Consider the following 12,154-nt stretch of genomic DNA (forward strand, 5'->3'; position numbering starts at 1 on the left):
TTTTACCCAAAAAATACAACTGTTTTAGTTTGTTTTATATCAACATAATTGTAATGCATTAAAATAAAAACTCATACAATTAAATATATACAAATATAAACGTATATTTATCATTTATTACATAATGTCTTTTTTTTTTAACAATTTAAAATAAAAAATTATCACAAACATTTATGTATTCTTACGTCACGCTGACACATCTCGTTTGTAGTATATTCATGCACTTCGGTGCGTGGATACACGTGAAGCTCGAACCAAATATTTTTCAAACTAGACCCTCTTCTCTTCCGTCGGCGGCGCCGATTGTCAATCTAAAACCTTACTTTAACCACCGCGTCTGAAGAAAAATATCGATTTCCAGTTGAGCCCTAAATATTTTTTTTGATTTTTTATAATTATAATTACAAAATGGGACATGTATTGACCGATTGTTGTTTGTACAGCTGCGATCGAGATGTCTGGTGGTGATTTACCGGCGGGAAATTGTACTGGGGAAGGAGCATGGGAGCTTGTGGTTGGTGAATCAGCGAGTAAGAATCTTGAACTTGAGGAGGTTGAGGATAAAGTTGATGGCTTGACTTTGGACGAGCCACAAGGTAATTTTCTCATATGTTGTTGTATTAGGTGAAATAGTGGATATCTAAAGTTTTGGTATTTGATCGAGGGGTGGAGTTGATTATTGTGAATAAGATAAGCAGGGTTGCTTATGTGAATTCATAAAAGAATGAACTGACAATGATTTTTTTGGTTAAGATTTTAATTGATGACTCGAATTCTGCTTCATTTGGGAAAGACGTGGTCACGTGACTCATGTCCTGAACTGAAAATGCTATATGTAATCAAGATATTTGTGAAGTTTGTGCTTCTGCCAGATGGATTCAACTTTCAATGAGATTTGTAGCTTTCTTTTGCGCTTCTGTGCATTCAAGTTGAAATTAAAATTCAAAGGTTTGAACTTGTAATTCTGCTTCCCTACTTGGATAAGAACATCAGATGTATTAATAGAAGTAGGTAATATGCATTATTGCATTAGACACCCCCCATGGCTGCATAAATCATTAATTCCTTGAAAATTATTGAATTGCATATGTTGACAAGAAACAGATATATGATTGTGTTGGCTAGAAAGTCACATCCTGAGGAATATATTATAAAGATCTATCTTTGCAACTTACCACTTTGAGAAACTAGAAAACTTCATTTTGAGACTTTGATTAATGTAGTGCTGGAAGCTGGATTAATATGAAGGTATCAATGTTTTGTATAAAAATTTCAATAGTTGTTGATCTTTATGGTATGTTGTAGCATGAGAATGTGGTTCCTCTTCACGAAGATGCATTTCACCATGGTACTGGCATATGGCAATTCATCATCTGTTACTTGAGAAACTTCTTTCTCAAGTCTGTAGCTTCATGATAGGTTGTCATTGCAAAGTTGAGCCCCATTCCTGTTAATTTATTTCATACTTGGTCTCGAGATTGGAACTGTCATTTTCTAGCATGTGATTGAGTTGTATGAATTAGAGTTGGGCTAATGAGATTTGATAGCATCTCTTGTAACTTTGGCTTTTCAGTGGTTACAGCTGCAAGAATTTTCTGAGCTTCTTATGAAATAGTGTTGGACAAAGACCTGAATGAAAAAATCCATATTCTCGACATTCTTCTATCCCATCTCAGCTGCTTTCTGTGTAAAATCGTGGCCAGTTTATTCTTCATTTCTTCATTTTGCCTGCTATATGGCCTCATATGGACTTGTAGTGCTATGCCAACTTCTATCTTCAAGGAGTGCAATTTTAAGTTTTTTTACACGACCTTTGTAGAGCCTTACGGCCGGGACGCCGACAATAAATCAAAATTTTCCACGCATAATAAAAACTTAAATAATCAATAATTCGACAGTAATCAAATCCCACCAATGCTGATAAAGTCCATAAAACAACGAAAACATAGCCAGCCATAATCTCACTCAATACATAAATATGAGTATACAAACCTATATGCAAATGCAGGTATCATGAACGGGTGATCAGGGGTCAACACTGGAATCTCATCTTCAGTCTAGATACGTCTAAGTGTGTAACACCCTGGTCCGTAGAATCAGTTGGTTGCTCTCACACTAGATAAGATTTTGGACCTGTAACGCTCTGAGTCACCGTAGCGTGCGGTCCGTATAGTCAGTGGATTTCTCGCGGTACCATATAGTCCAAGAAAGAGGGCTGAGCGGCCCTACTCAAGAAGGCTATATCAAATGATAACATGTCAACGTGATAAGCAATGCAAGATATATACCATGACAATAAATCATCCAACATATGACAAGTAAAATATGCAATACATAAGAATGTATATTCTGTTGAATATCTCAGTCAGTACTTACATACTTCTACTATAGTATGGGTCACTATGCCTATTGCCTACGCTCTGATACTAGACATCATAGTGAAAAGGATAAACATTACTATCATTCCGGACTTCATTTCTTTAAACAAGCTTTGTAATGATAAATTCTATCCCCATACTATTTCTAACGCTTTCGGATTTTTGGCGATTGTCAGCGTCTGCCGATCCTCGAGTTGTCGCCTATTTCGGTGGCCTTCGAATATGACTAGAAATACCTAGAATTGCACTGAGATTTGCGAGAAAAATTATGTAAATGGTGTGAGAATTCTGAATTTGAAATGACCTATTAATAAGCAGAGTTCGGAAGTCCCGAATCTAGGTTCGAAAGCTCCGAACCTATTCTGCTATTACGTGTCATGCTCACTTCGACACGACATTGGACGAATACGATCGAAAGATCCGAACCAATGCTTTATCTGCGTGTCAAGCTCGAGTTGACACCTAAGTGAGTTCGGAAGTTCCGAGCACCCTTCAGAAAGTCTGAACCGTTGCTACTATCTAGCTTTTCCTTAATGAAATGTCAATCAACTCCTATGTGTTTGTTCGATCGTATTGCATTAGATTATGAGCAATGCTAATTGCTGACTTGTTGTCACAATAGAGTCTCATATGTCCACTTCTTACTCTTAGATTGTCCAAGATAATCTTCAACCAAAGCAACTCACAAACCCCTTGAGCCATGGCTCTGAATTCTGACTCGGCACTCCTAGCTACAACATCTTGTTTCTTACTTCGCCATGTGACAAGATTTCCTCCAAGGAATGTACAATACCCTGTAGTCAACCTTCTGTCACTAATTGATCCAGCATAATCTACATGTGTGTATGTTTCAAGTACCATATTGTCACATTTTTTAACAGAATTCCTTTTCCCAGAGTGCCCTTCAAGTACTGAAGTACCCTTTCAACTGCATGTAAATGTGTCTCTTTTGGGTCATGCATGAATTGGCTGATCACACTTACAACATATGCTATGTCCGGTCTTGTGTGAGAGAGATAAATGAGTCTTCCCACAAAAGGCGCCTGTTACATCTCTCTATTCACCATTTTGTCATGCCGACCTCTCCAAGCTTATGATTGAATTCTGTAGGTGTGTTATGTGGTTTACAAGCCAATTTCCCTGTTTCTCGGAGCAAATCAGTGATGTATTTCTGTTTGCTTCGAATATGCTACTTCAATGCCAAGGAAGTACTTCAACTATCCCATATCTTTAATTTCAAATTCAATTGTTAGTTCTTATTTAAGGCCTTGTTTCTCTTTGTCATCATTCCCTGTGATAATAATGTCATCAACATAGACAAGTAATATAGTGACTAACCCAGAATTCGAGTGTTTAATGAACAAAGTATGGTCTCCTTGACTCTGTTTGTATCTCATGGACTGCATTACTCGTGTAAGTCTTCCAAACCACGCCCGAGGAGATTGCTTGAGGCGCCGCCATACAGGGCCTTTTTCAATCTACATATGTGTCCCTTTCTTACATTTTTCCCATATCCCGATGGAATGTCCATGTAAATTTCATCCTCAAGGTTTCCATGTTAGAAGATATTTTTTACATCAACCTGCTGCAATACCCATCCATAATTTGCTGCCAAAGATAATAGCACTCAACATGTAAGAAGGCATTTTTTACATCAACCTGCTGCAATACCCATCCATTATTTGCTGCCAAAGATAATAGAACTCAAAATGTATTCATTTTAGCAGCCGGAGCAAACATTTCTTGATAGTCCATCACATATGTCGGTGTATAACCCTTAGCTACCAGCCTCGCCTTATATTTCTCCATTGTGCCATCTGATTTATATTTCACGATGTATACTCATTTACACCCTTTTGATGTCTTTCCCAAAGGCAAATCAGTAATCTCCCAAGTGTTATTTTTCTCCAAAGCTTCCATTTCCACATTCATGGCTTGTTTCCAGTTTTCATTAGCAATGCTTCAAATAGTGTGGAAGGGATATGAATGTGTTCAAACTTACTAAGAAGCTTTTATTTGATGGTGAAAAATTGTCAAATTTTAAGACATGGTAGCGTGGGTGTTTTATGCAATCTCTGATTTATTTGCGAAGGGCAATAGGAACGTGCAAGCTAGGGTCATCTATCGAGCGAGGTGTATGTTCATTGTGTGTGTGGGAATTTCAATTGTTACCTCGGGTGTAGAGCTCGGTTCGGACTCTTGGATTTGCGCAAGTTTAGGGACCAAGAAAGCTTTTCGCGTTGAATATGTTCGACCAAACAATCTCGGGACATCTCTTGGGACATGTTCTAGGACAGATTGAGGGCTTAGCAGATTAGAACTGGAGAAGGTAGGTAAAATAAAAGGATCCTCATCCTCCTTATCTTCCAAACTTGGGTACTCTCCCTGAAGATGATGAGTAGGGAAATAAGGTTCATTTTCATGGAATGTGACATCAATATTCACCGCGTTAAAGAATGAGGGGATAATTGTGGTTTTTGAAATTCTTCTTTCTTTATATTTCTTTATCCTCATTGTGGAAATGGTGACGGCTGGTCACTCTTGTTGATTTCTAATTTAGTTTGTTTTAGGTGTATACATTTCTTTGGTATGAAAGTTTATCTGTGAATCTTTATCCTTTTTATGTATTACATTACTTTCCTTTTCCTTCTAGAATCACGTGGGATTATAAACATGTTTTCCTGTTTGCTTAACTGATGTTGCCTCAATAAAAAGTGTATTGTTTGTGTTACAATATACAAAGAGTTGATAATAGGAAGAAGTTCTCTGGAATTGTTTGGTTGTGGTGACTTTCGTCACCGTTCTTTTGTTATGTTTGTAAACGTATTGAATTTTGTTTTCATGTGTATTTACTAGCACACCTTGTTTGATGGTTCCACTGACAGTTTAGTGTATTTTTCTTTTTAACTTTCTGATTGAGTGAAGATTCTTATGGATTCATTCATTTGAGTAATCTTTATTGTTCACTTTGAATTGTTGTAGAATTCTAATGACGAACTCTTTTGTTTAATAGTTTTATTTAACTTTTTTTCTGTCTAACTTGTACATTGCATGTATTTGATAATGTTAGAAGCTGAGAAGAAGAAGAAGAATAACAAGAAGAAGAAGAGTAAAAGCAAGTGAGAAAATAATATTCACATATATCCCTTGGTTTTTTTTCTTTCATTGTTTTGAGATTTTTGTCTTTGTTTTCCAGCTGGACTACGATTAACTTGTAATCATCTTTTTCTTATTTGCAGGGAGAAGAAAGAACCACTTCAGCAAACTGACCCTCCATCTATTCCTGTATTAGAACTCTTTGCATCGGGCGAGTTTCCGGAGGGTGAAATCCAACAATATAAGGATGAGTATGTCTGTTTATTTATTATTTTTGTTCCTTTTAGTGGTTAATATATGGTGCTAAGTTGCTAGATACTTCACTATATCTTTGGCAGAAAAGTAAGAGCTTTGTGATATTTTTCTTCCCTTTAGTTACTGTGAATTTATTTATGTTTTGCTGAGAGATTGTTGGTCTAGAAAAAAGAAAATGAATAATAAGTAGGAACAAAAATAAAAATCCTTGGGAAGAACAAAATTATTTCATTTGAAAGAATCAAGATATATATCCATAGTGATTATTGATAGGTGCATGGAATGATAATGATTCCATATAAAAAAAACCTTGTTATGCGTGTGTCCTTGTTAATTCTATAATTTGGTGCGAGTCAAGATTGAAGAACATTGATTTTTAGGTTTTCTTATGTGTTCCTCATTTATCCTTTTCCATACATCCACTCTAATTGGGTTTCTCTTAGATTTTCTCTTTTAATTGGTCCTTGATTGTGATTCATAAAATTTTATGGCTTTACTAAATTTGATGTGTTGAAGTTCTGAGTAGCTTTAGTCCAGGTTGAGGGTTCTGTTTGTTTGTGGCTTCCTTGTAAATAAAATTTGGACTTGTTTGAAAATATTTGCTCTACTAAGGAAATTACTTGGTATGATCACGAAGCAAGTTTGTGGTTGTTGATTTGTCACGTGTCACCTCTTGTAAATTCTGTTCGTCCAAAACTAGTCGTCCGAGTATACTATTTAGGAAATTATTTGATATAAAACAGGTTTGTGATCCTTGATGTCTGTGTTACCTCTCACAAATTTTATTATTTTCAATAGAGTCATATTCCTGGTGCTTTTTTGGCAATCATCTTCTAGCAATTTGCATTTATTTAGGGCCTGGTATTATTTTCAGGCTGAGTGAGGTTTTTCCCCAATATTTCAAATAATAGTATCTGTTGCATCTCTGAGCTTATTGATTTTGTTAGGCGTGCTTCAGATTCCAAGATTTAGGTGGGTTGTCAACAATAGAAGATGAGGTTTTTTTTATGGAGTATTTTCTGGCAATCAGTGGTCATTAGGGCTGTCTTTCTAAGTTTAAGGTTCATCAAAACTCCTTTTTACTTGAAGGAGTAGAGGCAGCTGAATTCTAGAAATGGAGATGCCTTCAGTCATAAATCATCTATTATGAAGAAAATGATATCGTCTGGTCCTTAAAAGATTTTCTGGAACTACTGTTAAAAGTTCTTGTTAACTTAGGGATTGTCATTTAGATTACTTAAGGATAATCAGCATCAAAGAAAGAGATGCATCTCCTCCTGTACTGTAGTCATTTCTTATCACTGGGAGACAGTAATTAAATTTGAATGCGGGGTGGCAAGTGTTTTCCTTTATATGTATCAACGAGGCTCATCTGTCTTTCATTTAGTGTTTCTATACCTTGCCACTGCATCAATTAGCTATTTTTAAGTGCAATCAATTTTATAAAAATTTATATTGTTTATTTATCTTTGTTTCTGAAAATTTTAACTCAATATAGGAACTTGTGGAGAATTACATCCGAAGAGAAGAGAGAACTAGAACGATTGGAAAAGCCAATTTATAATTCAGTTCGCCAAGCAGCAGAAGTCCACCGTCAGGTAGCTTTCACTTGTCATATACTAGTATAATTGGGCGCATATTGAACAAAATTTAGTAAAGAATCAGTATGCATTCATAAGTTATGTTAATACTGGACAGGTCCGAAAGTATGTTAAACAAAATTTGAAGCCTGGAATGTTGATGATAGACCTTTGTGAGACCTTGGAAAATACAGTTCGTAAATTAATATCTGAAAATGGTTTGCAAGCAGGAATTGCATTTCCTACAGGATGTTCATTGAATTGGTAAGTTTGATGTCAGCTGGGGCATCTGGCCTTGTGATGTTTAGGCCTAGGTAGGCTTTCCGTGATAGTGCACTTGTTCTAATGACTTCATTCTATTTCTGCCCACTTTTATTTCAGGGTGGCTGCTCATTGGACACCAAATACTGGAGATAAAACTGTACTACAGTATGATGATGTGATGAAACTGGACTTTGGAACTCATATCGATGGTGATATAGCTTTTCCTCTGTGTTAATACTTTCGAGGCTCCTTGATCTTTTTTGCCAGACTGAGTTTTGCTTTACTTAGTTTTAATGCTATATTGGTTTTTTTTTTTTTTTTTGTCTTCAGGGCATATAGTCGACTGTGCATTTACTGTTGCATTCAACCCAATGTTTAATCCACTTCTCGAGGCCGCGAGGGAAGCTACGAATACGGGAATCAAGGTGGGCTTCCAACATTTTATGTAAACATCTTTTTCTTAAACCTATATTCTGCATAATATACTAGTGAAACGGTGAAACCTCACGAGAACAACTCGGTGCTACTTGTGAAATTTTGCTTATTTTCAGGAAGCTGGAATTGATGTGCGCTTATGTGATGTTGGTGCAGCAATCCAGGAGGTCATGGAGTCATATGAGGTTGAAATTAATGGAAAGGTGTTTCAAGGTATAGCCTTGAGCAGAATGCTAGTAACTTGTGTGAGATACACTCTGCTCAGTGCTGGTGTAGCATGTTTTGTGTTGGAAATTTATTGGTCTTTGAAAGCATATTGTTGCAACCACAAATTATACTTTTTCACCAACAATAATCAGCTAAACAAAGAAGGTGTTACGCTGAAATTAAATGGCATATAATGAAAACCATAGTTCCCCGAGGTAGTCTTTGTATGGTAGTCCTATATACCAAGACACCCACTCTCTTTACGAACTTTACCCCAGCGTAAGTTAGTAATCTCGCTCAAACAAAATAATAGCCTACTCAACTATACCCAACTCCCTACTCTTATATTTTTCTTTGCCCCTTCCCCAAGTCATTACTTCTCAGTGTTCTAAATGACCGCCCGCCTTTGTCTAAGACGGTCTCTATAAACGATCTGAGGCTATCCAACGTGCGAGCAGGTGGCAGTGGAGGCGGCTGACGCGGTCAATGATTTTAAAATCCTGGACAACTGTCAATAATTTTAAAATCAGTCAAAATCAATCAATTTAAAAAACCCTTAGATATAATAAAAACACCTCTCACACTCTTTTGTATTTACTTTTGGTTTCAAGTGTCTTCCACCATCAGCCACTGTCAGCCTCTGGCCGCCATTAGCCACTGTCAGCCTCTGGCCGCCATTAGCCACAATCTTAATTATCTTGTTAATTTGCATTTATATATTTATTTGTACTTTGTCTAGATTGTATTATATTGTATGAAGTTTTTTTTATGTATAAACATTATTTAATTATATATACTACATAAAAAATGATGATTATATATGATTACCTATAAAAAATTGCTAATATAAATTCAACCGTTGTGCCTAGGCGGCTGAGGCGGCCTGCCATCGCCTCCTGCCATTTACAAAATTGTTACTTCTAGAACTAGACGCTGACTTATCCCAGATATACCCAAGTCTATAAACATATATATATATTTGACTTATTTTTGTTGCATTTTCTTTCTTCAGAGGACAAGTACTGGACACAGAATAAAGCACACATACTCTTTAAACTGATAAAGGCAGAATTTGAAGCTTACTCCTAATTTATGAATATTATAATTTGTTGCTCCAGTAAGTATGTCACCATGTCAATTACCACTTTATGGCAAATTACAGCCAGGTTGATTACTGGACTGCATTCTCTCTCTCTCTCTTTCGCCTAGATATAAAAAGTTCCAGGCCACCTGGAATTTGAAATTGGTCTTGGAAATTCTGTTTTGAAGGAATTATTGAAAATTCACTTCACTCGACAGGTTGACCGTGGATTGTAAAAATTGCTGGATTATTCTGTTTCTAGATGTTCATGGATCAGTAGAAATTTTATTTCAACTTCTAAATTCAAGCCGCTTTATCTTTATCTATTTAGCTCGAGAGATTGAAGTAGTCTGGTTAATCAAGCAATCAAACATGAATTGATGAATATAAATTAATTGCTAAATAAGATTAAACATGTCAGATTTCCATATTTTGTTATTTTTTGTAGCTTTTACTTGGAGTTGCTTTACTACGTTTTGAAGTTATACGATTGCTCTGGATGGTTTGGCTGTTTTGGCAGTAAAGAGTATTCGGAATTTGAATGGGCATAGTATCGGGAGTTATCAAATCCATGGTGGGAAATCTGTTCCTATAGTTAAAGGAGGGGAGCAAACAAAAATGGAAGAGGGTGAATTTTATGCAATTGAGACTTTTGGATCTACAGGTGACATATTCTGTTTACGTTGAAGTAGAAACTGTTGAATTAGTAATTCTGGATACAAAAAGCTTTATGTTTTCCTCTTTTTCATGCAGGGAAAGGATATGTCAGAGAAGATCTAGAATGCAGCCATTACATGAAGAATTTTGATGTTGGCCATATTCCTCTGCGGTTGCCCAGAGCAAAGCAGTTGTTGGCAACAATTAATAAAAATTTCTCTACATTGGCTTTTTGTAGGCGTTATCTAGACCGCCTTGGGGAAACTAAGTATTTGATGGCACTGAAGAATTTGTGTGATGTTGGTATTATTCAGGTATGGATTGTTGTTTAAGAAACTTACACTATACTTCTTATGGCAAAAAAAAAGTGAACATTTTTTAGCTGCATTTATTTCTATGTTGGAAAATTTAAACTGAAAAATATGCAAGCTTGGGCTTCATCTACAGTTACATATTGCATAAATTGAAATGATTTTTCTCCCAAGGTCTAATTTTCACAAGTATTTTTCCCATAAATCTCAAAGTTGGTTTCACAACTATTATTACACACAATTGGAGTCTTGGCTAGCTCAAACCTGAGCATCTCCCCTTAAACCCTTTGGGTTAAAATAAATGTTTATGACCAAAAAAAAAAAAAACCAAAGGATCAATAGAAAAACTATAAAAATTAAAGCAATACTCCAGCTGAATCATCAAAACTAGGAGACAGATTTGTAATAGGTAGTCTCAGTTATTATGATGTTATCATGCAATTAATAATGTAGTGATTCTAGCCTTGAACTTGCGCTCGAGCTCGATGTGAACTAAATTTTCTTGTAACACCTGATTGAGAACTATCTAGCTAAAATAAGAATCTATCAGTTGGCATGAGCTTATCAGCAATTTTAAATATGGAGGAATGCTGGACAAAGTTACCAAATGGGCCATTCTAAAGAAGATAGAATAACCATAGAACCATTAGTGTTCATCTTGGGTGTAGGTATGTGTTCGCCAACTTACAATGTTGGGATACGGAAAATAAAATGTAATGGCCAATAGCTCTCCACGTATATGAAGTTCTGATATTGCTGCTATTAAAAGATAGAAGACAATCAAACCTCAATACTTGTTTGCGTGATGGATTCGGTTTTGTTAATATGGTCTCTCCAAGAGAGATTATCAGACACAAGGTGTAAAATATTAGTTGTATTGGTGGGATAGTAGTATAGAGATGAAGTGTACGGTCTCGTAATCACGACCCAGATGAATGGTAAATCGAATCTTCGATAGTATAACAAACCAAAATCATTCTTCCCATTCCTTACACTTGCTTGAATTTCATCGTGGTAGCTTCGTTATCGTGCATAGTAGAGTTGAACTTAGTCAAATAGATGTTTGATTGCGATTACTGCAACCTTCGATGATTATTGAGTTTTTTTGCATGCATTTAGTGATCTAGCTTCCACCATAATTGCTTTATATCAAACTGATATATTAAATTTGTATTATATTGCGACTTTGACAGCCATGCCCTCCTCTCTGCGACAGTAAGGGGAGTTATGTGGCTCAGTTCGAGCACACAATTTTACTTCGTCCTACTTGCAAAGAAGTTGTATCTAGAGGTGAAGACTATTGATCTTGAAGAGTATTGTGATGGATATGAACTTTCCAAAGTTGGGGCTGAGATTAAAATGACGCTAAATTAAGATGTGAAAAATGTATAAAACTAAATTCTAAATTTCGAAAATTGTTAAAATGCAACGAAAACTTCCGAGTCATGCAGATATTTATGCTCCCTTTTAGTAATAATCATATTGTGTATGCGCTAATAGGATTTTTAGCAAGTTTGCCTCGAATGATAAAATGGAGTCCAATTTTAAGAATAACATTTTTGATCTCTAATCATGCATTTTATCTAACAATCAATTCGTAGTCTAATCAGTCATTTTTCCACATGAATATTGAGATGAGGCTGAGAATTGCTGACATAACGTTGGAAAATACTGATGTATTGTTGGATATTGTTGACGTGTTCGATGTCTCATTATACTCCGCTGAAAATGGATTAAATTTGAATTAAATTTGAAAAACAAGTGTAAGTTAATGAAATAAAATCGAGAATTGATTTACAACATGATCGATAATCGAAAGTGTGCAAATTACATAACCAAAATACTGCTTAATTCTTTGAGGGTCGCAAAGACGTCAAATATCCATTATTC

At 35.8% G+C, this 12,154-nt stretch overlaps 1 protein-coding gene across 3 annotated transcripts; it reads left to right on the forward strand.

Annotated features, from left to right (window-relative positions):
- The first annotated feature begins 219 nt into the window (after positions 1–219).
- LOC142547475 (methionine aminopeptidase 2B-like) lies at positions 220–12,008 on the forward strand. 3 transcript variants are annotated; one of them, XM_075655792.1, is made up of 13 exons: positions 220–360; positions 444–596; positions 5,449–5,497; positions 5,618–5,725; positions 7,228–7,327; positions 7,428–7,573; positions 7,691–7,782; positions 7,904–7,998; positions 8,125–8,221; positions 9,817–9,960; positions 10,050–10,267; positions 11,458–11,562; positions 11,892–12,008. In XM_075655792.1, the coding sequence occupies exons 2-13, from the start codon at positions 455–457 to the stop codon at positions 11,895–11,897; spliced, it is 1,302 nt and encodes a 433-aa protein (XP_075511907.1). In that variant the 5' UTR covers positions 220–360; positions 444–454; the 3' UTR covers positions 11,898–12,008. The 3 variants fall into 3 exon arrangements, with proteins under 3 accessions (XP_075511907.1, XP_075511906.1, XP_075511909.1); XM_075655791.1 differs by lacking the exon at positions 11,892–12,008 and having other exon boundaries at positions 11,458–11,744; XM_075655794.1 differs by lacking the exon at positions 11,892–12,008 and having other exon boundaries at positions 5,452–5,497; positions 11,458–11,744.
- The last annotated feature ends 146 nt before the right edge of the window (positions 12,009–12,154 follow it).

This window comes from Primulina tabacum, chromosome 5 (assembly GCF_025594145.1).
Source record: "Primulina tabacum isolate GXHZ01 chromosome 5, ASM2559414v2, whole genome shotgun sequence".
NCBI classification, from domain to species: Eukaryota; Viridiplantae; Streptophyta; class Magnoliopsida; order Lamiales; family Gesneriaceae; genus Primulina; species Primulina tabacum.

Excerpts from the sequence above, each read along its gene's own strand:
- LOC142547475 (XM_075655792.1), top strand. The coding sequence starts at position 455 with ATGTCTGGTGGTGATTTACCGGCGGGAAATTGTACTGGGGAAGGAGCA. Across the intron at positions 597-5,448 it reads GACTTTGGACGAGCCACAAG|AAGCTGAGAAGAAGAAGAAG; the intron begins GTAATTTTCTCA and ends TGATAATGTTAG. Across the intron at positions 9,961-10,049 it reads TGAGACTTTTGGATCTACAG|GGAAAGGATATGTCAGAGAA; the intron begins GTGACATATTCT and ends TTTTTCATGCAG.